Raw genomic sequence first — 26,789 nt, forward strand, 5'->3', positions numbered from 1 at the left:
GTCCAATCGAGCTCCTGCAGAGTTTAGCTCCAACCCCAATAAAACAGCTGAACCAGCTAATCAAGGTCTTACTAGGCATACTAGAAACTTCCAGGAGGTCTGTTAAGGCAAGCTAAAGCTAAATTCTGCAGGACAGCGGCCCTCCAGGACTGAGTTTGGACATCCCTGACATAGTATTACCCCACTCGTGATTTTTTTATGCTGTTACGTGTTGAAAAAGGCGGTTGTCTAAATGGGACTCCAGAGCCTGTCGAGGAGATTAACGTCAAGCTGAAAAGGTAAGCTCAGTCCGAGAGGTTTCGCAAGCATGGATAGCTCAGCAGCACAGGATAAAAACTTGTTTTGAGCAGTGAGTTGATTCTCACTAACACCTCTTGATTGGCCACTGCATTCAAGAGATCCACAACCATGTCTGTGATTGGAAGACTTAAATACAAATAAATAGATACATTTCACATTCTCCAGCAAACACAAATATGCACTGGAGCTTTTGCAAAGTTTTGGCAATACATTATTATCAACTGAGGGTGCTCTTGCTTGCGTTTGAGGGTGCTCTAGCACCCCCGTAGAACCACCAGGCCTTGAAAGTGGTAGTTGTGTAGGCTGTCAATGGAGGGACAGAAAGCTCTCAGATTTAATTAAAAACATTACAGGTTTGGACTAACGTGAGGGCGAGTAAATGACAGAATTTTCATGTTTGGGTGAACTAACATAACTACTTTTACCTGCTGTCAAGGCCGCATGCGCAGGAAAATAAAGGGATCGTTCACCCATTTGACATTACCAATGTCATTCCAGACCAATGTGGTTAGTTCTCACACATCAAACAAGCACAGTTGAGCATTCGTGTTTACCATGTTTGATCAATTCTATGCATGTGCAATGTCTAAATATGAATATAAGCATAAAATCATTCATCATATGAAGCATTTGTGTTTTTTCAGACTTGTGCTTGATTCATATTGATTAGTTTTACAACTTTATGAACTTTCTAAAGCAAGAAAATTTTGGTTGCAAAGACATTTCAATGAGAATAATACACATTTCTTTAGTGTTACAAAGATGAACAAATGTCTTATGGGTTTGGGATGAAATCGGTGAGTAACTAATAACAGACTTTTGGGTGATCTATCAAATACTGAAGCTATTTAGGCATTGTGTTAGGTAACTGCAGCCTTTTTACAATCTTAGTTAACACTAGTTAACTCTATTAATGCTGATTAATGTTAATATTTAAAGGTTACTTTTACTTAAGTCATAATTGAAAGACTGAAATGCTTCTGGGGGTGAAATTAACCTTCACCCTCAAAAAGCTTCCACAAAAGTGTCTCATAGCATTTCAAGAGCGGAGCAATTCTCCGCAATTAACTACAAATTCATTCAAGTCCGGTTCCAATTCTCATATGTAAATTTTTCACAATCTGTTAATGTTTCCGCACTGAATATTCAGTTTCACTCAGAAACTCATATTACAGAACTAAAATGGGTTGTGAATGCCGTTTCATGTTGATAAGAAATAAAGAAAGAGAGAAAAAAGCCAAACAAACGTGAGAAACACCTTTATTTTCCATTCTGTCATCACTGGTTATTTTCCAGTGAACAGTCACACTTTATAGGGCACAGTTCATGAAAATTCCAGCATTCTTAGCATTGCAGCATTCTGTCTTTAAAAAAAGAAAAGAAACATCAAACAAATGTAAAATTCAACCAAGACTTTTAAATATCTTTAAACAAGCCCATAATATGTCTGCTTTGTCCTGTGATGGTCAGGGATTTGGACTAAATGTTTCATGTCTTCTTGATCCACAGCTGTCAGTCAGTCAGTCAGTGTCCCCTTGGCCACTAGAGCTCTGCAGAAACCGCAAGGGTGGGTAGATGGGAAGGTGCGTCACCAGGTTAAGCTGCCAGGGGTTTAAACTGTATGGAACGCAATATGAGGAGGATGGGGGAAGTGTCATGTTTTGAAAGCACAAGACATCAACAACCACAATAGTAGTTAACATTACAGCCTTTAATAAACATCAAGCAAGTAACCGAACAGCCTTATCCAAAACTGAAACACTGAAATAACGGATACCTAGAGCTAAATCGTTTTAGGTATTGATCTGTGCTCCGCGCCGCTGAGAAGGCGAGTGGGCGGCACCCAAGCCTTGGGCAGCACAGGTGAGGGAGAAAGTGATAGTGAGTGAGTGTGATCTGTCAGTGTGTTTATCTGAAGAGCCTGTGGCGCTTTATGGGAGAGCCAATCTCATCCACGATACCTTCGCTGTCGCTGCTGGACTCGGAGTCACTGCTGCCCGAGTAAGCGCCGAGCCCTGGCAGGATGCCCACGCATACAGCGGCGGAGGGCAGGTGGAGAACGCCCGTGCGATTCACGTCCGTCCTGGGGGATTTGGGCTCGACCGCCTCCTGCTCTGAGAACACAAAACGATACACGCACGTAGAGCGCACGCAGTCTGATGCTTTTGACATCTAACGTGGCAGGTTAATATGGAAAGGTGAATCAATATGATATTTAACTTCTACAAAACATTTACATTGTGCTTTAAAAGATTAGTTCACTTCAAAATAAAAATGTCCACATAATTTACTCACTCCAATCTCCTCCAAGATGTTCAGGCCTGTTTTTCTTCAGTCGAAAATAATACATTTTTTGAGGAAAACATTCCAGGATTTTTCTCCACATAATAGACTTCTATGGCAACCAATGGGTTGAAGGTCCAAATCAATGCAGTTTCAAAGGGCTTCAAGAGGCTCTGCGCGATCCCAGACAAAGAATAGAGTCTTATCTAGTAAAACCACTGGTCATAAAAAAAACAACAACCACATTTATATACTTTTTAACCTCAAATGCATTTTCTGTTTTGTTCTTCTTCACTGCGTATGATGTCATCAGGTCACGTTCGTGGCGTAGGTGGAAGTACCGACCCAGTGCAGAAAAACTCCATCTCATGCTCTTTAAAACTGTCTGCCTCTGTTGTTTTATTTTACCTTTAATTCTGTAAAGGGCGTTTGATTTAATCTTTGCAGATTCATTTTAACACTGGATCGGTACTTCCATGTATGTCAAAAGCGTGACCTTTCCGGCCTTGATGACGTCATGTGCAGTGAAGAATAACAACACAGAAGTTACGCATTTGAGGTTAAAAATTAGATTTTTTTTTGTATATATTTTTTTTAATGACTGAGTCTCTGAAGCCCTTTGAAACTGCAATAATTTGGACCTTCAAACTGTTGGTTATGTTTTCCTTACAATTACATGAACATCTTGGATGGCATGGGAGCGAGTAAATTATCAGGACGTGAACTAAACCTTTAAAGAAATATTCCAGGTAAAATACTAGTGTGGTCAAATACCACAGAATTTTTTGGGGTACATTTTATCTGAAAACTATGATAATTTCCCCCTTTTCTTTAATAAATAGACATTTAAAAAATATTTAGAAAATACTTTTTTTTGTAACAATGTAAAAGTCTTTATTGTTGCTTTATTGTCATTTCTTAAAAACTGAACCCAACTAGTGTTCAGTTCTGCTTTCCCCCAAAAAATTATTTTATGACATTTTATGAACACTTCCCTACTTTTTATTTTATTGTATTTTTTTAAGCAACTATAATGTTCTGGTACATTTTTTAAAGCAATTAAAGCAGTATGCCACATAATTACACTTAATAATGATCTGAAAATCACTTTACATAATTGCATTATGTGAAGGCAGCATTACACTACATTGCTCACCTGTCTGACTGCCATTGCCAGCCACCGTCTCCTCTGCTTTCTGCTTTTTACTCCCTTCTGAGGACTGAGATGAGCTGTACAAAGACAAAAAATAATCACAAATAATTATACATAAAGATTACGGCAGTCTCGGATTTCTACAGGTTTAAAGTACATTAATGCCCAGTTTCACACACAAGGCTTGAGCCTATAATGCATGTTTAAACTGAAAACAACTTGCAATATGTCAGTGCCATTGCTTTGTTTTAAGAAAACATTAATAGATTTTACATTACACCAGTAATGTTTTTCTTTTTCTTCGAAGGCACGTTTATAAAAGCTACTTAAAGGGTTAGTTTACCTATAAACGTAAATTATTACATTAATTACTCATCCTTATGTCGTTCCAAACCCATAAGGCTTTCGTTATTCTTCAGAAAACAAATGAAGTTTGTTAGCTATGGACAGCCATAGACAGCTATGCAACTGACACTTTGGTGCTTCAAAAAGCAGAAGAGATTGTAAAACGAATCAATATGAATTGAGCAGTTCAGTCTAAATTTCGCCATGGAATATCACTCGTTCGAATCAGCTAATCACATCTGTTTTAAGCAGTTTTTATCAAAAAAATCTTCATTTGTGTTCTGAAGATGAACAAAAGTCTTACAGGTTTGGAATGACATGAGGGTGTTCATCTTTGCGTGAACTATCCCTTTAAATGTCCTAATTTAACAAAGGCCTAATCTAAGCCCCGTCTGTGAAACCAGGAGTAAATACAACAATAGAATACATGTTTGCGACGAGTTTCTCCTTCCTGTACCTGCGTCGTTTCACTGCCCCAGCCAGCAGGTGGGCCTGAGACAGGTGACTAGTTCTGTGGGTCTCTGAGGGTTTGGGTCCTGCCTTTTTCTCCGGCTCCTTCTTCTGGCTCTCAGTGGCTGCCAGCTTCTGCAAAGCGCTGTGAGGTTCACTAGTTAAGGATAAAAATCACTGACGTACACTGACGGTGTATTTAAACTGTGAGAAAACTTCACCGCGACATGACAACCTACTTTCCGACCCTACTATCGTGGTAAGCCACTTGACAAATTTTTCTTTTATACTGAATCTCTCTCATAAATCTAAAATTACTTTTTGCAGAACTCCACTTTGACGGCACATAAACAGAGCTAAACCCACAGACAGATGAGGAAGCTACAATAAAGAGGGCAATCGCTCAAAAAAAGCCAAAGTCACACCAGAAGTCACCACAGCAATCAAACCTACGGTACTTCCTTTTTTCGTTTAGTTCATACAGATGGCCTAAAAAGGTGACACACTTACAGGTAAGACAGTTTAGTGCCTCCACGGGAGACAAATTCAGTAGAATTAGGGCACATTACTGTATTATTCTACAGATCATGGTTCTCAGCAGTGCTTTTAATGCAGTTATCAAGCCCTGAGAAAGGTTTCAGTTGCCACGACAACACATCCTCCAACATTCTATCTACAGGCATACCTGATTGGCAGAAGAGAAATGCTGATCGTATTAGAGGTTTCACGATAAGAAATCAATTGTAGGATGTATGATATGGATAAAGCATGATTTCAGTAGTTTAACACAACAAAACTGTGCTTATGTGGAACAATCTGCTTCAATTCATAATTCATTGTTACACACAAACAATGACACCGAAACAAAAGATGATTCAGTCCAGCATAAGATTCATTTAACTGATAATTTAACGGAACACTCCACCGTTTTAAGTAATAGGGCTTATTCGACTTCTTTTCTACATTTAGATATGTGGGCAAATGCACTTATCTTAGTGCAGGTCGCTGCTAGCTTAGCATAATGAATGGAATCCTATGTTGCCAGCTAGCATGTCCCAAGAAAAAGTGATCCAAAAAAACAACAACACCTGATTACTTCTTGTTTTTTTGTTCACTTTTACTCGGGACATGCTAGCTGGCAACATAGGATTCCACTCATTATGCTAAACTAAGCTAGCGACGACCCTGCCAAACTAAAGGAATACATGCAGTGAGATAAAAATGCATTCGCCCACATATCTACTATATGTACTACTTTATGTTTTTATTACCTTTTCTGGACATGGACAGTACAGTGCGCATAGACTGCGGTAATAAAATATAAATAAACTGTGTTCTGAAGATGAACAGAGGTCTTACGGGTGTGTAACGACATTAGGGTGAGTCATTAATGACATCAATTTCATTTTTGGGTAAACTAACCCTTTAAGACCTGTTCAAACTTCAAACCAACAACTATCCCAGCAAACACAGAACATTCCCCTAACGTTAGTATATGGTTCCTGTTTGGTAATTTTTTGAGAACTAAACAATAACATTTTAGAAATTTTCTTTTTAGATTTTCTTTTTTGCAACCGTAAAATAACATTCCCAGAACGTTGCAGGGAGGTTCTTTTTAAATAGTCTAAACAATAATTTATACAGAACATTTCCTAATAGTTATTTTTAGGTTATAACTTAGCATAAATTAACTAAAAGAAAATTGCAGATTATTATTTTTTTTTTTTAAAGGTGCAGTGTGTAATATTTATGAGGATCTATTGACAGAAATGCAATATAATATCTATACCTATGCTTTTTGGTGTTGTAGCATGATATATGCAGCTAAAATTTAGACAGGGCGCCTTTAAATCAACTAAAAATAACATGCATAACGTTCCCTAATGATTATTTTAGGTTTAATAATCATGTAAAATAACCTTCCAATTAAAACATTGCAGATGTTTTTATTTAATGACCTATATAGAGCTCTGAAATTAGCTTAATACAGCATTTTTGTTGAAATTAGATGAATCAAGCCAGGGTTAAACATAATGTGAAAAGCACAGAAATCATAAATTTGTGATTGTAAAATCATAGATTGTGTTGAAGAAATTTCTGGGAATGTTAGAGGAACCTTAGAATAACGCTAAAGCAACAATAAAATAACATTAGGGGAATGTTAAAGTAACGTTAGATACTTTATATACATATATATACTTATAACATTTTTATAAACATTCTATTTCTGTAAAGAAATCCTGGCTAAAAAACTTTTTAAAAAAACTTTAAAACTTTAAAAAAAGAATGTTCTAGGACCCAAAAATGAACGATCTATGAATCAAAAATTGTTATCTTGAATGGCTTAAGGTGCAGTAAGTGATTTCTGAGAAACACTGTTAATATGTGAAATCTAGACCCAAACAAACACACTCTACAGACATATTATTCATATGCCCTCGTAATCTTTAACCAAAATAACTTATAACGACATCTCTTCTCTGATGATGTATATACTGGCAGGAAAGACAAAAAAGCAACAAAAAAAAAGGCAGGACAACCTGTCACTCCCCTGAAATCACATCACTAGCAAACCACAAAGATTTAATCAATTCCCACGGACGAAATCAAATCCCACCATACATTTTTTTTCTTGTTTGAGAAGCTCTAGGATATATGTCACAAACGAAAAGAAATGACAAACGCAACTACCATTATAAAGAGAATTTTTGAGAGAGAGAATTTTTTGTGTGCCAGAGGTTCAGGGTTAAGCAGCTTAAGCGATAGATTGAAGCTCCCGTCTGTGTGAAGACTGTGCACGAGCGCCAAGAGATTGCTGTTGCACCCAGTATGATTTAAAAAACAACACATTCCAGCGCCAGATCGCATCTTATTTAACACAAATTGCTTATCAACTGAAGATTTTTTACATCCATGCCGCAAATTACACCACTGTTTACGATGCATTTCGCTACTTGTTCAGCCTCTTGCGCACAAGAGTTTTTATTCTAAACTGCTACTCGGAATTATTAATACGTTCTCATTCATTCACTCTCATTTTTAGAAGTATTTCTATAGATTTAACAAGAAAGTGAATGGTTTTGCATGACAAGGTATCAGAAACGTCCATCTGTAAAACAAAGTCAACTTATTGAAACTGAACACACAGAGACTGTCTGTTTCCCAAACCATTTGCCAAGCCAGCATGCATTTCTGTCAGTGCGTCAGGTATCTCCTGGGGCTGTCTTGTGAGAACATGTACACTAACAAGGTACAAGAACTCTACTTTACTTTTCACCAGCCGTCATTGCGCTTGACAGTTGAAGCTTCTAACATCAGCTTAACGAAGGTGAACGTAGAGACAGACTCTAGGAGAGGAATTTGAGAATCCCTGTCAATTTTTTTCCAGAGTGCATGGCAGTAATATTGTATGTGCTTTAAGGTGCAAAAGGATATCCTGTATTCTTTTATCTCCTTAGCTTCCTCGTCCCGTCTGTGTTTCTCTATTAGAGACTGCTGCCGAGAGACTTCGTCAAGAAAGCTGCTCTCGTCTTCATCAAGGCCTTTAACCATGTTCTCTGTGGAGAAACACAATTACAGAGTTAAATAAAAAAAAGACTTCTTTTTGAGGTCAGTTCCATTGTCTGTGAACGAGACCATCATGCTAGTAGATCAAGAAAAGCGGCCCTTGAAATCAACGGCAATAGGAGCAGCAATGGTCGCTAGGGAGACCGAGAGTGGGTTTGTCACCAGGGATACGGAGATGAAGCCGAAATGCTAAGATCATGCCAGTCTCCCATCAGCACCCGCAAGAACAGACCTGCTCTTGATCTCCATCGCTCCCATCTGTTCACACTCACAGACACCCACCGACATGCTCAAACACACACCAGCGCACGCATGTTTTTGCGCAAACAGTGACGGATAAACCCCAAAATGAGGTCAAAAATAAATGGGAGAGGCAAGCCCCCTGAGACTGTGCGATGTGTGTCGTCTGAAAGATCTGTTTTTGATTAAAAAAATAAAAGGATGAATATGGGAGGAAAGCAGCATGAGTGCTTACTGAATTTGAACTGCTCATCATATTCTTCCTGTTTCTTGTCTTTCTGCTCTTGTAGCCTTTCGAACAGAGATCGAGGGTCATACTCCTCCTCAGGGGCCTCTGTGGTGCAATGAGAATGAACAATCAAAACTTGGCAGATGCAGCTGTGAAGAATTAATGCCTTTTGTTAATTTGTCTGATAAAGTAAACGTAAAAGTAAAGTCTAACCCTCCGGGTCATCTGGCTTGCGGACCTTCTCCCATTCTTCCTGTCTTTTTTTCCTTTTCTCATCTAGTTCAGACTCTGACACAAACTTTCGGCTGAGGTCCACACCATCTGCCATGGCAGAACCTACACAACACATGTCGATATAAATTATTATTTATGAGTTGCTCACCACATTTATCAATATGTTCAATCCATAAAAACTCACCTAAGTGTTGTTTAATCAGGATAAACGCTGTAGGTAGCTCATGAAGTCATCTGCAAGAGACTCTGTTCATAGATAGAGAATAAAAATATATGATAATTAAAAATAAAATCATTGCATCCATCATAAATTTATGCAGACATAATCCATCTAACTATACATTTGAATGTGAAGCACAATATAAATATAATTTATTCTTTAGGTCTATTTAGTGGATTTTTGTTCGAGCAATATCATTCTGCAAAGAAAGGTAAACACCGCCCCCTAGTGTTGGATTTGAACAGTTAAAGTAATAAATTCCAGATACAGACTGGCCTATTTCTTTAGCATATTTTGCTATTAAAACTAATTTAAAGTGCAAGTATAACGGCCAGTATAATGCATATGCAGATTATGCACCATACAATTTTGCTAGAAAGAGAGAGAACAAAAAAATATTAATAATAATAAAAAATGTATCTCTCAAACCAGAGTTTATCAACACTTCTACTCTCAGAGCAAAATATGCATGATACAACCGTATCATATGAAGTACTATTATGATAGCAATAAACATCAAAACAAAACAGACATATCAAAACGACATATATACTGCCATTATGATTGAAAAATGTCAGTGACTCCATACGTTTACTTTATTTTAAATTTATGCGAGAAACACTGCAATAATACTCTGCAGTAGTATTTTCATGAGACAGCACCTCGGCTCCAGGGCCTGATATTGATCTGAAACCGAGCGTGCAAGGCTTTGATCGCAGTCACTGGTAACAAAAGCACTCATATTTTTACAGCTATTCGTTTAACACACATTATATAAGCCTAAAGTCGGTTTGTTTTATACAGCAGACAAATAATGACCGAAGTCAAAGAGACGAGGAATAAATAATTATTTTAAGGAAATGGTATCAGATATTTACCTAGTCCGGTTTTGTGTCCTGGTAAAAGCGTCCCCGCAGCAATAGCTGCTAAGGGCACGTAGTTCCTACGCACGAACATTGACTTATGGGAAATGCAGTTTTCATGGTAAAGTTTTGCTTTCAAGAATAATTTGTCATATCATTATAATAATTATCATCATCATTATTTATTATTATTATTTGAGTGTAAATAATATTATTTTTTATAAAGTACAATTAATTGATTTACTTGTAAAACGGGGGGAAACTAAACGCGTATACTGCTATTTTTAATTACAAATGCTATAGATATATAAAAAAAAGAAAATGGTTAAACAACATTTGATTTATAAATAATAATTTACAACTTGTTTACACAACGCTGTCTCTTGAGGCCGAATTTGGTATTTTTTACTGGTTGCTAGGAGGGGTTTGGTCCGTCAAGCATCATGTGCTGAAGATAGAAATATGCGACGACACACACACACATACACACACACAACGAATCGTTCATTTGAGTCACATCTTTTTTTTCTATGAACCGAGTGAACCGGTTCACTACACCGATTTGAACGATTGGTCATGGTCATGAGTCGGTCGGACGAGAGAACGTTCTAAACAGAAATCCCATATTTATTTATTTATTTATTTATTTATTTATTTATTTATTTATTTATTTATTTATTTATTTATTTATTTATTTATTTATTTATTTAATATCAATACATAAACAAAGAATGATAAAAGAATCAGAAAAAGAAAAAAAGGAAGGAGAAAAAAACTAAAATGACAAGACAGGGGTATATAACTAATCAGAATAGATCACATCAAAGGAAAATATTAAAAGACTTACATATTTGAATTGTTTTTAAAACAGCAATCCTGTATGTGCCTACAGTGCCTACAACACGGCCACTTGATGACGCAATTACGTACTGACGTTAATAACAACTGAATCAGTTCTCTAAAATGAACTGTTCAAAAGAACCATTTCGCGGAAATGAGTCTGACTTCCCATCACACAGAGCGCTCATTGATCCTCTTGCTATTTATCTCACACGGATTCCAGTCAGTCAATCCTCCCACTTTTCAGTCAAGCGGTTACTGTCATGACCAAACACTAGCTGGATCTGTCTTTGTGTGTGGATCGACAAAATGTTGATTGTTGAAGTGGTTGTAAATGAGAGTACGAATCATTTACTTCTTTACTGAGAAGTAAAGAACACACACAGACACATACACACACACACACACACACACTTCCCGTGTAGTCTTTGTGCTCGGCCTACGGATCAGTGCTGCTGCATTTACCGAAAATTCACCGCTTTACCGGGTGAGTAAATACATGTGTCTGGTATATTCACGTTGTTTAACGATAAAATACGTGTTAGTGTATGTGGCAAGTCAAATGAAGGCTTTAAACTGGTGTTTTATTTCATTTGTTTGGAGGTGTGGCTAGTTGAATGGTTGGTTGCTAACGTTTATTTCTGACATGAAAAAGCTGTTTCAAGACCTAGTGAGCTGCCTATTTAGACATCATTGTTTGAATTATATTCACGCCAGTAATATTTGAGCATGTGCGGTTTAAAATGTGGATAAAAAGACGTTATAGGCAGAACTGACTGCCTGAGTCACCATTCACTTTTATTACGTTACGCACATTCAAAATGAAAGTGTATGGTAACTTACGCTGTCAGTCTCCAACCATCTGCCTAACATCTCTTTTTTTGTGTTTCATGGAAGAAAGAGAGTAACAGGTTTTAAAACCTCAATGACATATCTTCATTTATAGACGAAATGTCTCTTTAAATGCTGCCTACGTAGGCAGAGCACTAGAGTTTGAGACGCAGCCATAGAGACTCAAGTTTATTGACGCTAATTTACTAAAATGACAGCGTGCTGTTTATAAGCTTTCAGCGGGTTTGTATATGTCAGTGATTGTGTATACTGGTCAGTGTTCATTCATGTGTGAGTAGACTGTCGTCTTTTAAAGGGGGATTTCGTAAAGTTGTTTGAGGTGCTAGCTGTTAGTTAGCCGCTGCTAACACTGACAACTGCAGTAATCGCAGATCCTAGCAAGAATTTTTCTACTGTTTATGTATGTTTGTTTACATTCTGCCTACTGTTTATTGTGATTTATTATACGCTCTTGATAACTATGTGTAGTCGGTGTATATGTTGGTTAATATTAAATTAGTCAGGTTAGGTTCTAGACCTGTGGCTGGGGTAATTGTGCTGTATTGGATACTTAGAAACTTTTTGTCTTATAGAGAAACTGTTCACTAGATTATTGTAACTAATAATGGCACAGTAAAAAATAAATATATATATATATGTACACTAGTCAAAAAACACACCACATTTAAATATTCCACACTATCTGCATGTATATAAACAGACTAGTCAAAACTCATTTAAATATTCCATTGGTGTGTATATATGTGTAATATATATATATATATATATATATATATATATATATATATATATATATATATATATATATATATATAATATGAGATAAGTGGCGTCACTGTTTGAGTGTTTTACTTTGACAAGCCATATATTAGTGGGTCCTTTGAGCAATTTATTGCCTTTTGCATGTTCATGTTTTCTGTCTACACTGATAATAATTTGATGCATAAATCTTTTTCAGGAGTGAAAACCTCCCCGACTGTAGGATGTGTGTTGACTGCACCATCAGCTTTGCATGTCTGCGTCTGGCTGCTGATGGCCTGCAGTAGCACAATGACCGACACGTCTACCCGACCCGTACTAAGACACCCTCTAAAGTCCTTCCAATGATATGATAGTAGCCACCTGGATTGCATTCTGTGCCAGCAGGAGCCTCGTGCGGGTTCTACGACTCACCGTAGAACAGCTGCAATCAGTGCAGTTTTGGCCCAGCCTCTCATCCGGGGGAGCCATGGGGAACAGCTGCGTGTGCAGAGAGGACAGTGATGTGGAGGAGGGATCGGCCCCTCGCAGGCAGCTCAGGCGAGTGGATAACTCTGTGTCTGATCCCCCAGAGGCCAGAGGCAGCCGGCCCAGGGACCCAGTTCGACCGCCCCGGCGAGGTCGAGGACCGCACGAGCCACGTCGGAAAAAACAAAACGTGGACGGTTTGGTATTGGACACGCTGGCTGTCATTAGAACACTTGTTGACAAGTGAGTGAACCTTTAATGATGAGTAGATCTGCAAAGATTTGCCATTAATTCTGAGTAGGAAGGAATCATGTGTGTCATATCAGTTTCAGTTCCCCATGTCTTGTGCGTCAGCAATAACAGCACTCCATCTTTGGCTGAAAGCATAGGCTCGCTGTTGACGTTGAACATACATTTGCATTGTGGGCTTTTTTCCCTAGTATCATTGTTTACCACAGGGATGACACAACATCTGCAAGAGCTTTAACTTTTGTAATAATGCAGCTATAAATGTGCAGATTTTATCGAGAAGCTTGGCAGAGCTCCGTAATTAGTATGCCATTATTTATTTATTCATTCGTTTTCATTCGCACAGCACCACATTTAGTCTTAATGTATTGCCCAAGACAGCAGCTTGAGATAACGGAGCGCTTCTGAATGCTTCTTTTAAAAATTTGGCTTGATATCAGAGTCGCCAGTCACTCTTCCTTTTTGTCACATGTTCTTACACCTTCCTACACAGCCGGCCTACGGCTATCTAATGATGAATGTTCACTTTAGACGAGAAGTTATTCTATGCGGCCATCAGATTTGTTGTCTCTGAATCAGCCATCTTATTATCATCTTATTTGTAAGACCTGCATTATTGCCTGTTTATAATAGTTTATGGTCACTTCAATTTTATTTTCTTTGTTTTTTGATTCCAAAGAACAACACCTAAATGACACGAGGGAGTGCTTTTCTTTTCTTTTCTTTTCTTTTCTTTTCTTTTCTTTTCTTTTCTTTTCTTTTCTTTTCTTTTCTTTTCTTTTCTTACAGCTGGAATATTTTGTTTTCTCAACCACATCCTTTGACAGACGTTTTTTACGTGCTTGCACCTGAAACTAGGGCAGGTTGATATGGCTAGGAAAATCTCTATAATTTCAAACTTTTGAGAATCAATATTTGTCTCAATTTTTATGTATTCCCTATGAAATTAAGTCAATCAGAGGAACCCATATACACAATGTTGCTTTATTTTTCATCACCAGCAAGATCCTCACAGATATAACATCCAGCCCAACTTGAAATACATAGAATAACAGAAATAATTTAATTATCTTTAAAAACCAAAGAAAAATCTAAATTTGAGCTAAATTCAAAATTCTTTTTTTCCTCCTTTTTATAGAGTCGGAACCAAACTGAATCATGTCAAAACACTCACAGTTTTTGTTAATTAAGATGTTTGAAGACAAGCTATATTGTCATAATTGCATTACCAGAGCAAATTATTGTGGCCAAAATGCCAAAATGAGGCTTTGAAATAATGTGAAAAATATTGAAAAATTTGAAAAATATTCCAAATGTTTTCAAGAATGTTTAAGTCTAGATAAATAAATAATTTTAACCAGTACATGGACCATGTCCGACTGTGTGTCATCTATCAATGACATCATACTAGGCATGTGCCGATTTTCGGTAATTTCGATATATCACGATAATGAATATGCACAATATTGTTATCATGGGCATTTCAAAATATCATAAATAATTATTAACAGTTATTAATTTTTTTATAATGCACTCAAGAATAATTTGCCCATTAGAAAAAAAGGCTGGGGGTTTGAGTAGAAAAGGGTGGGGGTGTCTGTTCGTGCAGAGCAGAAAATCAGTGTTTCATTAACTAGAACATACCCCTGTGTGACCATTACACAACGATCACACAACAGTCAGACAAACATGGCTGGGGGCATTAGACTGCTCTCACACTCTCTTCTTCTCTTTTTCAACCACCCTTATAGCCATCTTTTCCTTGTCCTCATTTGCTGTTTGAAAACATCACCCCTAATGCCCACCAACCACTGATTTATGACTGATGAATGAACCACACTGGTGTCACTCCGCAGAGTAGAGGCAAATTTATTTTCCCTGCTTAAATGTCTCTGGTGGTGTTTTGATCGTGCCGGGCTCCCTCCCGGAGCACCTCAAGGGATTTTGCTATCACTGCTTAGATTTACTGTTGCAGACCCAGGCTGCAAAATGGATGCATAGACCCTAAAGCCAAAACAACCCCAGCAGCAGCAGTCTGCCCTCCAATAGCAATCCGTCATGTGTCGCACAATCACCCATTATACCATTAGGCTTTCATAACTAATGTCTAGAGCAGCCAAGGTCTAAATAAGATGCTTACACACTCATACACCCAGAGTATGAGGCACACTGGCAAACATTTTCTATATTAGGTTGCTCTACTTTTTTCAGATTAACTTTTGTATTTGTTCTTTTTTTGTTTCAGTGACCAAGAGCCGCCGTACTCCATGATCACACTGCATGAGATGGCAGAGACAGGTGAGTCTAGAACACCTAAAATGCTGAAGCGTTTGCATGTTGTGTTTAATACTTATATTCTTAAAGGCACAACATGTAACATTTTTGGATTAAAATATCCAAAAAACACTATAACAATGTTATATATTTTGTAGACTTGTGTACTTTATTCCAAATGTTTCCAAGAATGTTTAAATCTAGATAAATAAATCATTTTAACCAGTACATGGATCATGTCCGACCGTGTGTCATCTATCAATGACATCATACCCACGTTACCCTCGATTTTCATGAAAACATCAAAGATGCTTTAATATATTGTTTTTTTTAGACAGGTGAGCAACTGTTTGGATACAATAATCGACAGAAAGTGAATAATTGTTATACAGCTTAACAGTTAGTCTTATTTTTTAAATCTTTTTTTGATTTACCACTAGCACCATGTTTTTCCATGCCTAATATTGATCTAGTGTACTGCAGTGTGCAACAAGTGTCTCAAAAGCTGTCAAGCCAACGCACAGAGAAGCATTATAACATAACTCTTAACACACTCAAAATTATGTAATATGATAAAACAGCGCTGCGTTACCCCACCTATAAATATAGGTAATGTAATTACATTTGTACTGTAAAATAGTTTATATTGTCGTTATTTTCTCTTAAATATTTAAAATATATTACAATAGTAATGTTTCTTATTTTTTTATTTTATATAATAACATTTTTATTAGTTTTTTTTATAGCAATATTGATAATTTAAAAAACCTTATTTATTTTTATTAAGAAAATCACATTTTAAATTGCAATCACAATTTTCATTAGATAATAAATTTTATCCTCTTAAATCGTGCAGCTTGACCACCTCCACAGATCAAATCGCTATCTATTTCAAATTCTTCTATGAGGGTCATTTTATGATTGGACAGCTATTCAACGCATGATGTCTAAAAAGCCCTAAAATACCTAAAGAGAACTTTAGTTTGTTAGTTGTTTTTTTAATTTGTTAGCATTCGCATTCATCTCAATGGCAGATGCTTGAAACTAACCAACCTACATGGTGCCAGCCTTGCTTCACAGGCATTCAAAATTTGAACTGATCACCTGAGCTGTAATTATTACCAAATAATCTGGAATCGCAGTTTAGTGTGCAGTCAGAAGCCTTCACCTTCGTTATTTTCTGCTTTGGTAAAGTATGTCTAATTTATCTACTAAAATAAAAAGCAAAAAACGTTAAACGTTGAGTTTTTTAGATAGAATGAGCAGCTACATTTTAATAGTTATCAGTGTAGAAACAAAGTAGTTATTAGCTGCAGTGAACCAGCCAAACCGTGACTCCCTGGTTCCCAACTATTTTTTTTCCATCAGGGGAACAAGTGCAGCTTGTTGTGACCCTCTGGCTACTGATTAAGTTATTAGGATGTTAATCTTAACAGCGGAAGCTGTGGAAGCTCTGTGTGTATTACTGACGGCTGCTTTTGAAGTTTAGCTTGCGCCCTGTGCTACCATTGTCATGCCGTCGCTCTGTTCTGTTGCATTAGCTGAAGTCAGTGGGCCATGGCTCAGCTGCAGACTTTAGTCCCTCAGAGTCTCACAAATGCAGGAACAAAGACGATGTATGATCGTGTGTATAAGCTACATTGCTTGTGCGCGTGATTACAAGGGCAGTGCGCTGCTGTTTCGTTACTTACCGTTTTTCCAAACAAATTTACTCTATCTTTTTGGAATTACTCATGGATGTTACCTGTACTGCTGGTGTACTGCTGAGGGGTTGTTTGGGTCTGTAATGAATCAGACCCCTTTTAATCAGGGGTCAAAATTTAGCAAGGTCAGTCGCCAGCTTGCCTCTTTTCTTGTGCCATTGCCAAAGCCTCCACTGTTGATTTTATTTATACGTGCATCTGTTGCTCCGAGTTGAGCCTGCATGTTGTGGTTTGAGACTCTGTGGCGTCAGGTGGCTGCTAAGGGCTTCATGCAGGAGTGAACAGGTGGAAACGTTACCCTGGGCTTTAAGACTGAGATCAAAACTCCCTGAAGAGAATTTCAGTGTAGTGTAATATGTAGTAATTTTTGCAATTTATCTCATTTGGTCATCATCATCATAGGCCATCTGCTCACAAATTGTTGGCATTAACCATTGGAAAAACCCATATCAGTTGAACAATAACTTTCAATGGTGTTTGAAAGCATAGTCATAATAATGGCTCGGTAATACACAAAGCATGTCGCATAGACTGATCTTCTGTTTGTTTTTCCCCATCCTCTCTCTCTGTTTCTCACACTAGATGATGGCTGGTTGGAAGTGGTGCAGTCTTTGATTAGGGTCATTCCTCTGGATGATCCACTAGGACCGGCCGTAATAACCCTTCTACTGGATGAATGCCCTTTGCCCACCAAAGTGAGTTCACATCTGCATTACCGCACAACATTGACTGCCATATTATATTTCCATCTCTCTTCTCACTAATGGGCAGTAATGCAGCTCTATTTTTGTTAGCACTTTGTAAATGGACCACAACATTTCCCTAGTATATGAGTTTATGCTGCTTTTGTGTAAAATTCCTTTCTCCATCTTTAATTGATATCAGCAGACGCTTCATTTTTGGTTCTGAAATGTTTTTTTTCTCTTCTCATTTTATGTTGAATACCAAGATAAAAACTGTTTATAGTTTCTGTTTACAGTTCACTCTGATTTTAAGATGTTATGTGATATTTTTGTACTGATGCTAAATTTATAAATAATTTGTTATTAATTGTCCTCTTTTGGCTTATTAAATGTCCTATTTTGGCTTGAGTCCATCCATTTCCCAAGTAAAAACAAAAAAGAAGTATATATTTTTTGGTAAAGTATTTAATTCATTAGATCATCTACAAAGTAGCTATTGTGATTTTTATATCATTATGATTTAAAATATATATATTTTTATTCTGCAAGGATGCGTTCAATTGATGAAAAGTGACATTTCTTTTTCAAATAAATGCTGTTCCTTTGAACTTTGTATTCATCAAAAAATCCTGAAAAGCAGAACAAAAAAACAGGCTTCCCTCAAAACTACTGTTTTCAACTGATAATAAGAAATATTTCTCGAACACTAAATTTGAATATTAGAATAATATCTGAAGAATCATGTGACTGCTGAAAATCTGCCATTTAAATAATTACATTTTAAAATATATTAAAATATATTTTTTTAATGTCTTATTTTTTATTTGTATTTTTTTTTTGTATTTTTATTTAAAATCCTTGGTTGAGCATAAGATACTTATTTCAATAGCATAACAAAACGATGACCCATTTACGAATTCAAGCATTGATGAAGAGTTCATTTTCTTGTCAGGATGCTCTGCAGAAGTTGTCGGACATGTTGAATCTGAGTGCTGCTGTGGCGCGTCAGGATGCCCTCATCCCAGCCAAACACCGCAACACCACAGCGGTCCTGGGCTGTCTGGCTGAGAAACTGGCTGGTAAGGGACATGCATTCTCACACACGCAGACACACTACATTTTGATGTCCAGTTATTTTGAAGAATTATAAAACACCAGATTAAAATGGTTTAAAATGAACCCTAGATCTGTTGCATCTTGTTTTACATCATCTTTGCACTAGCATCTCTGAAGCTGAAGAGCTGAGTTTGCAGTCTGTGAAGACCTGTCATGCCTGAGCTTGCTGCAGGCTCCCTTAGAGGCCTGTGATTTGACAGCTCTGCTGAGGCTGCACACACAAATGCATGCACACACTGTCCACTTCTCTCAGTTTGAAGATGTGTTTCTGTTTTTAAGGTCAAACACATTGCCCAAAGGAATAATTTGATTAATGCTGAAGTATTTCATCTTTTTACTCTTCCTTCCACAGGTCCAGCGAGCATTGCGCTCCTCAGCCCTGGAACTCTGGAGTACTTACTGGAGAGTTTGGTGAGAGCATTTAGAGTTTTTATTACACATACTGACTAACAGTGTAGTTATTAAAGGGGTCACGTCATGGAAAAAGGTTATTTCTTCTTTTGAGTAATATTTTTTTCATAGATATATTCTGTAACATTCACTATGCAAAGCTTACTTGTCAGTCCACTGAAAAGACTTGCAAAAAGAGGTTAATTAGAAGTCAGTGTGTTTATGATGGTGTCACAGCCATGAGGACATTAACATACACCACTGTTCAAAATATTGGGGTTAGTAAGGTTAATTAATATTTCATTCAGAAAATATGCATTAAAATGATCAAAAGTAACAGTAAAGACATGCATAATGCTGTGAAGATTTCTATTTTAAATGCGTTCTGTTCTTTTGAAATTTCTATTCATTAAAGAATCCTGAAAAATACATTGTTACACTGCACAAGTGTTTTCAAGATTAATGATAATGTTTCTTGAGTGCCAAATCAGCATATTAAAACAGATTCTGAAGGATCATGTGACACTGAAGAATGGTAATCATAATATTGCTGTTTGTACTGTACTTTTGATCAATTGAATGCAGACATGGTGAGCATTTGAGTCTTTCAAAAACATTAAAAAAAGTTGTACTGACCCCAAACTTTTGTTGCTGTCTGCCTTTCCATCGGGCCTAAAGTACCGTGAAGATTAGTCCGCTGACGTAGGACTGCGTGCGACTTTCCAGAGCCCACTGGATTTTGTTCCTCTGCAAATAAACTTAAAGTCCTCATGAAATCAAAATTGACCATATTTACTTTGTTAGAACATAGTAAAGGTCTTAGGTTGAACAATTAATCCATGCAAGTTAATACAAAGAAAAAAAATTTGTTGCGGTAATCTTCAATCAAAATCTGAAAAGTATCTTCCGGTCTGGTAATTTGGCCCCTTTAAAGTTCATCTGAACAGTGCCCTATTCCAGTTTGGAGTCTGAGATCATCTTAACTCCTTTATATTATTGCTGTAGTTTTGTATAATTGTTTTACTGCTAATATTATAGCCATTAATGTGGTCTTATTGGTCTTCTAGAGCTCTGAGGCCCATCCCACTGTCATGCTGTTTGCTCTCATCGCTTTGGAGAAGTTCTCTCAAACCAGTAAGTCTAACTGGTGTAAATGAGCCGTCTTGGACCAACTTGTAAGGTCCAGGAGACATTGCGAACCTGCTCCATCTCTTCCATCTCAGATAGGGGTACCTGAATTTAGAATCAGGCAGATAGGGATCTATTTATCCCCATTTTATTTTTATTTTTTTAATTCTCTTTACAACTATTTTAATTATCTTTGTTTTTTATTTTAATTCTTACACATGGTATTCTTATTTCGTTTGAATATGTTATCACTATTTGAAATCATTTCAATGTAAAGCACTTTGAATTGCCATTGTGTATGAAAGTGCTATATACTGTAGATAAACTTGCCTTGCCCATTCCAAAATGTTCAAACAGGCACTTTAATGAGAGCCTGTTTTTGTCTCAGGTGAAAACAAGTTAACAGTGTCGGAATCATGTATCAGTGACCGTTTGTCTGTTCTGGAGTCCTGGGCAGATCATCAAGACTACCTAAAGCGTCAAGTGGGCTTCTGTGCTCAGTGGAGTCTTGATAACCTCTGTGAGTAACTTTCAGTGCAATGGCATGCATAACTTTTTTTCGAATGTTAATTAGGGCTTTTGGTGTTTAGTAGTTTTTACTGAGACTTTATAAAGGAAGAAAAACCTAAGAAATACATTTTCCACAGAATGTGAAATCCTTTCAGTATTTTTTTCCATTTCCTTCTGAATTGTGTGCACTTGCTATGGTATGGCATAGTATAAAAAACAATTAGTATTAATTATTAGATTAACTGTTTGTATTTTGGGGTGGTTTTGTAGATTTAAGTTAAATATTATATTAATTTGCTTGTATATTGTTTTTTAACTGATAATGCTATCTTCATTTACCATTTGGCATGTAGTTATTAAAGAGGGACGGCAGTTTACCTATGAGAAGGTCAACTTAAACAACATCAACGCCATGCTGAACAGTAATGACGTCAGCGAATATCTCAAGATATCTCCTACTGGTCTTGAGGTGAGAGAAACACCATTGGAATTGTGGGTAACATTCTGCTAAATGGATTTAGATATTGTAAGATGTGTTTAACAGAATGGAACAAACTGCAGTATTATTGCTAGCTAAGTACATTTATTCAGAGCTCTTCCAAAATGCAAATTAAACAAAGCAAACTGAAACCAATTAAATGTACACACAGGACATGAGGGATGTTGTAGAGTAGTGAATTCTTTGCATTCTTACTTATAAGGAACAACAGTTTTTCTTCCAGTTACTATAAACAAAATATACTATATACTCTAAACTATAAACAAAACCTCTTGTGTTCACTTCTGTACCCGTTCTAAGCATACAATGTTTATCTAATAATTTCTGCTTTGTCCCCCCTTTTTTGGAGATTTCTGCTGACTGTACACTCTCCCTTAAGCAAGGCTCAGAATACAGGAGTCTTTAAATCTTAACCGATTGTGAAAAATGGTTGCATGCCCCCCTTTTTATAACTCCAGGGCACACCCCCTAGCTTGGGAACCACTGTCTTAACATGTTCACCTATTGTGGAAGAAAAACTAGTTATAACCTTAAAAAAACAAAGCAAGCAATTGTGATTTTAATTTATCCATCAATCTTAAAAATGTATATCTAACTGTCTTTTTTCCCCTTAGGCACGTTGTGATGCGTCATCATTTGAGAGTGTCCGCTGCACGTTCTGTGTGGATTCGGGGGTTTGGTACTATGAGGTCACGGTTATCACCTCTGGCGTCATGCAAATTGGCTGGGCAACCAAGGACAGCAAGTTTCTTAACCATGTGCGTTTATGGTTATGTTTAGATATTTGTGCTTTCTCTCATTCCTAGTTTTATGTTCTCATATTTACATGAAGAACACAGTGTTTATATGAACATTCCTATTTGATATACACAGTTCTGTATCACATAACTGAAGAAAGAAACTGTAATGTTTGAGAACATATTTGTGTTTTTGTACAGGAGGGTTATGGGATTGGAGATGATGAGTACTCGTGTGCGTATGATGGCTGCAGGCAGCTGATCTGGTACAACGCTCGCAGTAAACCTCACTCACACCCCTGCTGGAAAGAAGGTTTGTGCGGAGCTTCCTGTTCAGCACACAAGTTCTTCACTTATTTGATGATTTGTTACATTTAGCTTTTTCATCATTTTAGAAAAAAAAAGTTGTTTGCAAAGATTTGTGAGCAGTGTTCTCTGGAATTTTTAGGTGATGCCATAGGCTTCCTGCTGGACCTCAGCAAGAAGCAGATGATTTTCTATCTAAACGGACACCAGCTGCCTCCCGAGAAGCAGGTGTTCTCCTCTGCCACGTAAGCAAGACTCAATTTCTTTACCTCAAGACTCAAAACAAATCTTTATGGTGCTTTTTGAAAACTTGCTTTATTTTGTCTTAGGTCTGGCTTTTTCGCTGCAGCCAGTTTCATGTCCTACCAACAGTGTGAGTTCAACTTCGGAGCCAAGCCTTTCCGCCATCCCCCCTCCATTAAATTCAACACATTTAATGAGTTTGCCTCGCTCGCATCAGACGAGAAAATCATTCTGCCCAGGTTTGTACTGTTTATTAGATTTCTGTACACAGAGCAAATGATCAATGACTGTTACGTGAATAATGTATTAGTTATATCCTAAAGCAGGCGACTGTCATGCCAAACAAAGCAAATAAAATTGCTCTTTCTCTGTCTTTTATTTCAGACACAGGCGTCTGGCTTTGCTCAAGCAGGTTAGCATCAGAGACAACTGCTGCACCCTCTGCTGTGACCAGATGGCAGACACTGAACTAAGACCCTGTTTGCACAGGTACAAAGTTCAGCATTTAGAATCAGTGTTTACACCTCTGGGTTTGTGGGTAAAGGGATGCTCACAGATTGCTCAACAAAGCTGGGTTGGTATGCTTGGCTGAATCGGATTAGATAAAACCAACTGTTGCTATGAGAATTAAGACATTTAGGACATATTTGTTTTTTATCCTAGATTTTACCCTCTTGCATTCAAAATGAGAATGTAAATGACTAGAGTAGTTTTGCATCCTTTATATCTCCATACAGTCTTTAGCTTTTAGATACGCTGTACCGTTTCCTGCCAAAAACAGATTAACTCGTGGAGGCGTGCAGTGGGCTGCGCTAAAGAATCACGAGCACAGCACACACGTACCCATTATCCCTAGATGTTCGACTCACTATACGTTTGTGTTGTTTACATTATATGCTCTTACACACCGATTGCCAACAAAACACAGACCTTGGATGAAGTTTCACTCACCGCCTGCGGTTGCGACTCATGACTGGGAACAAACAAACACACTTGCAGAACTCCATTGCTGCTCTGGAAAAACAAACCGAATCCACTGTTTCCTTAAAGCTGGGTTCTCTGGGAAGCTGAACAAGGTTATCTTTCCCTCACAACCAAAAACACACTTCTTTAGTGACATTGTTGGTCTAAAAAAAAAGGGGAGAAGCGCCCATACAAGGAATTCTGCCATTTATGTCGTCATACTCGGGGGAAAAACCTTTCAGAAACTTGGTGTATTTGGCCCCCCACAGTTATTGTTTTATGCCTTTGTTTCATAATAGCAAGTAGCCAATTATTGTTCATTAAAGGTCCCATGGCATGGGTTGTTTTATAATGTTTCCTGGGGTGTACTTATATTGTTCGTATGGTTTTTACATCAAAAAATGTCATAATTAAGAAATAAAAGCCATTTTTTCTATACTGATTTTAGCCCTCTGTTTGGAATGCTCTGTTTCAAGAGGCGTGTCTGCTGTGAGTCTTCAGTGAAAACACCCACTGTTGTGATTGGCTGACATCTTTGCATTTGAAATGAGATTGTGCGGAGGGGGGCGTGGTTTAGTCAGGCACGAGCTGGAGCTGAGCTGCAGCGCTGCCAGTCCAGAGAGAGACAGAGAGAAACGGAGCTGGGGAAAGATTGCTGAGAGTGTTATTGTACTGAGTTTTTGAGAGTGTGAGTTTTTGTTTGTATCTGAGAGCTCTGAATAAACACGAGTTAACTTTGCAACGTTATTTCTCTCACAAAATGCTTTCACCACAACTAACAACAAACACAACATCGACATGAATACAGTAAGAGGTTCTGTTGAGCATAATGAGCAGCGTCATTCAAACATGTGATTGACCGATCCAAACATTATAAAGAGTGTACTTTGATTGCTCTCTGTAGTTGAATCATTTAAATAACAGATTTGTTTCATGCTACAAACAGAAACGACGTGAAGTTGATGGTTTTAGTCACTGGCTTGATTCATTGATGCATCAAGGCGGCCAGCGGCGGGACTGACTGTATTAAACGATTTGGAAAGAAAGTCTGTGTGAACTTGAATGATTAGCTACACCTCAGAAATCTGATCCCAGATCAGGCATTAATGAACACTGTTACTCACTGTTTGTGGTGGTGAATCTGTATGGTAAAGCCTGTGCTGACATCACGACTGATAAACTAAATCCATTCTCTACTAATTCTCTGGCCGGGCAAAGCAGATGAAGGGGCGGTAACCTTTCCTGGTATGAAGTCATAACAGGAGAATTCAAGATCAGCTCGTCTGAGCTCTCATTTTCTCAAAGGCAGAGAAAGACAGCCAGAACTCGTTTTACACTGATCAAAATTTCTAGCGACTTGGGGACAACATTCAGGCTAGGGGAACTCATATTAATGTTGAAAAACCTCATAAAATAATAGATTTTTAAAAATAACTTGTAAACGCTTAAAGAAAGACCTACTGTGAGCTATCATTTTAAGCCATCAGCATACATTAACAGTGGAATTCCTGGTTGAGAAAATACATTACCCACAATTTATTTTTATTTGTTATTTATATTTTTATGTAATTTGCAGTCCATTGGATTGTAGTTTTAACCTCATTTCCTCTTTTATCCATACCTTTTTTTTGGGTCTGATTTTTAAATACTTTTTTGCTTCAAATCAAATATTGTAAAGTTGTGATTTGTTCATGGCTTAACTTGATTAATGGGAAAAATATGAGTAATTATTATATTATAATGGATATTTATTTTGAGATTGAGTTAAATAAAATATATTAGGGTTTTAAAGATTGAATCAGTCAAGGGACATTTAAACCTATTGTTGATTACTGTTATATCTCCTCATTGTGCTGAATAATTTACTCATCTTCTGTTTCTTTGTGTTCTGTCTTCAGTGGTATGTGTATGGAGTGTGCCTTACAGCTGGAAACGTGCCCACTGTGTCGCCAAGACATCCAGACACGAGTCAGACTCATTTCCCACGTGTCCTGACATCAGCCCACCAACCCTAGATGTGGACTTTCCCCCCTCAAGTTTCCATCATGTCCAGTCCCCTCTGTCTGAGAGATCAACCTGACCAATCGAATCATGATGCTGTCTCAGGACTGGATGCAGTGGCGTGGACCTTTGAAAGATGGAGTAGACCTTCCTTAAAAAAACTGAAGGGAAGAAGAGAGTGAAAACTACACTGTTGCACTCCAAGAACGCCCCAATCAGAGGGCTGTTGAGCAAACCTGGCGGTTAAAAGGCTTCTGGGGAATTTTTAATATGCTTTTCCAGGAACTGTTAAATTATGGAACAAATGCATCCGTCACATGCTGATCTGTCTTTGAGTTTCTCCTCTCAAGTTCTGGTCAGGGTCTATTGTGTGTCTGTTCAGAGTTGTTAAATATATATGTGACTTCCCTCATCTTTTTTCGCTTTTCTTTTGAATTCCAAGTTACAATCTCAACAGGAAACGGCAGTAGTGTCTTAACCACTTTGTTTCCTCTTAATGTTCATGCCTGCCTCAGAAAACCAATTATTATTCCCCTCCCATCAGACTTGATTGTACTTGAAGCAGTTCTGATTTGATTGCCCCACATTCTGAATATGATTGCAAAATGTCTTGATGAATTAAGACACTGTGATTTTTATTTTTCATTTGTTTTTTTTAATAATAGTGTTTTACATTGATGTATAATGCAAAGTCCATTTAGAAATAAATGAAGCCAAATTACATTCGGTAAAATGACAGAATTGAGTGAGAACTGATTCCATCAGACTGAAAGGCAATCCTTAGATGAGATTTGGGGTAATTTTAGGCGTTTTCTCCCATGGTTAATGCACATATCGGTGTCCTAATGCTGCTGATGCTAAATGTGAACTTTCTTAAGCAGTTATAGAGACTGAAATCTCCAACGCTCCCAAAGATAACAGAGTATGATTGAATTAAGTATATTTCATTTTTTGAACTGTGATGTTTGTAATAAATGTCTGTTTTATGTGTTGCACGATTGTCGTTTTCTGACATTATTTACTAATTTCAACAGTGATTTGCATTTATTTCAAAATTCAAACGCACCCAATAGCTAAGTGATGTATTATCTGTTTAGTTATTATATGAGTAACTAAAGGATGGTTGCATGCCTCATAGTCTTAAGCAATACTCAAAAAAAAAACAAAAAAAAAAACAACAACAA

General features: G+C 37.3%; 2 protein-coding genes across 4 annotated transcripts; one reads left to right on the forward strand and one right to left on the reverse strand.

Annotated features, from left to right (window-relative positions):
• Positions 1-1,544: 1,544 nt before the first annotated feature.
• psme3ip1 (proteasome activator subunit 3 interacting protein 1) lies at positions 1,545-9,968 on the reverse strand. 2 transcript variants are annotated; one of them, XM_067420422.1, is made up of 9 exons: positions 9,900-9,968; positions 8,986-9,047; positions 8,781-8,903; positions 8,574-8,672; positions 7,966-8,088; positions 4,539-4,677; positions 3,740-3,813; positions 2,262-2,414; positions 1,545-1,917 (listed from the first exon to the last, which is right to left on the reverse strand). In XM_067420422.1, exons 3-9 carry the CDS (start codon positions 8,893-8,895, stop codon positions 1,913-1,915), a joined length of 708 nt encoding a protein of 235 aa, XP_067276523.1. In that variant the 5' UTR covers positions 8,896-8,903; positions 8,986-9,047; positions 9,900-9,968; the 3' UTR covers positions 1,545-1,912. The 2 variants fall into 2 exon arrangements, with proteins under 2 accessions (XP_067276523.1, XP_067276521.1); XM_067420420.1 differs by having other exon boundaries at positions 1,545-2,414.
• Positions 9,969-10,885: 917 nt separating this feature from the next.
• Positions 10,886-26,600, forward strand: rspry1 (ring finger and SPRY domain containing 1). Of its 2 annotated transcripts, none has more exons than XM_067420423.1 (15): positions 10,886-11,211; positions 12,535-13,046; positions 15,298-15,350; positions 17,612-17,724; positions 18,665-18,791; positions 19,181-19,239; positions 20,286-20,352; positions 20,735-20,866; positions 21,210-21,325; positions 21,970-22,113; positions 22,294-22,405; positions 22,541-22,643; positions 22,728-22,880; positions 23,026-23,130; positions 25,503-26,600. In XM_067420423.1, exons 2-15 carry the CDS (start codon positions 12,685-12,687, stop codon positions 25,597-25,599), a joined length of 1,743 nt encoding a protein of 580 aa, XP_067276524.1. In that variant the 5' UTR covers positions 10,886-11,211; positions 12,535-12,684; the 3' UTR covers positions 25,600-26,600. The 2 variants fall into 2 exon arrangements, with proteins under 2 accessions (XP_067276524.1, XP_067276525.1); XM_067420424.1 differs by lacking the exon at positions 10,886-11,211 and adding an exon at positions 11,691-11,798.
• Positions 26,601-26,789: the final 189 nt, after the last annotated feature.

The sequence above is a fragment of the Pseudorasbora parva genome, chromosome 16, assembly GCF_024679245.1.
Source record: "Pseudorasbora parva isolate DD20220531a chromosome 16, ASM2467924v1, whole genome shotgun sequence".
NCBI classification, from domain to species: Eukaryota; Metazoa; Chordata; class Actinopteri; order Cypriniformes; family Gobionidae; genus Pseudorasbora; species Pseudorasbora parva.

Excerpts from the sequence above, each read along its gene's own strand:
- rspry1 (XM_067420423.1), top strand. The coding sequence starts at position 12,685 with ATGATAGTAGCCACCTGGATTGCATTCTGTGCCAGCAGGAGCCTCGTG. Across the intron at positions 19,240-20,285 it reads AGTACTTACTGGAGAGTTTG|AGCTCTGAGGCCCATCCCAC; the intron begins GTGAGAGCATTT and ends TTGGTCTTCTAG. Across the intron at positions 22,114-22,293 it reads ACAGCAAGTTTCTTAACCAT|GAGGGTTATGGGATTGGAGA; the intron begins GTGCGTTTATGG and ends GTTTTTGTACAG.
- psme3ip1 (XM_067420420.1), bottom strand. The coding sequence starts at position 8,895 with ATGGCAGATGGTGTGGACCTCAGCCGAAAGTTTGTGTCAGAGTCTGAA. Across the intron at positions 8,089-8,573 it reads TGATGAGCAGTTCAAATTCA|AGAACATGGTTAAAGGCCTT; the intron begins GTAAGCACTCAT and ends GTTTCTCCACAG. Across the intron at positions 3,814-4,538 it reads GGGGCAGTGAAACGACGCAG|CTCATCTCAGTCCTCAGAAG; the intron begins GTACAGGAAGGA and ends GTCTTTGTACAG.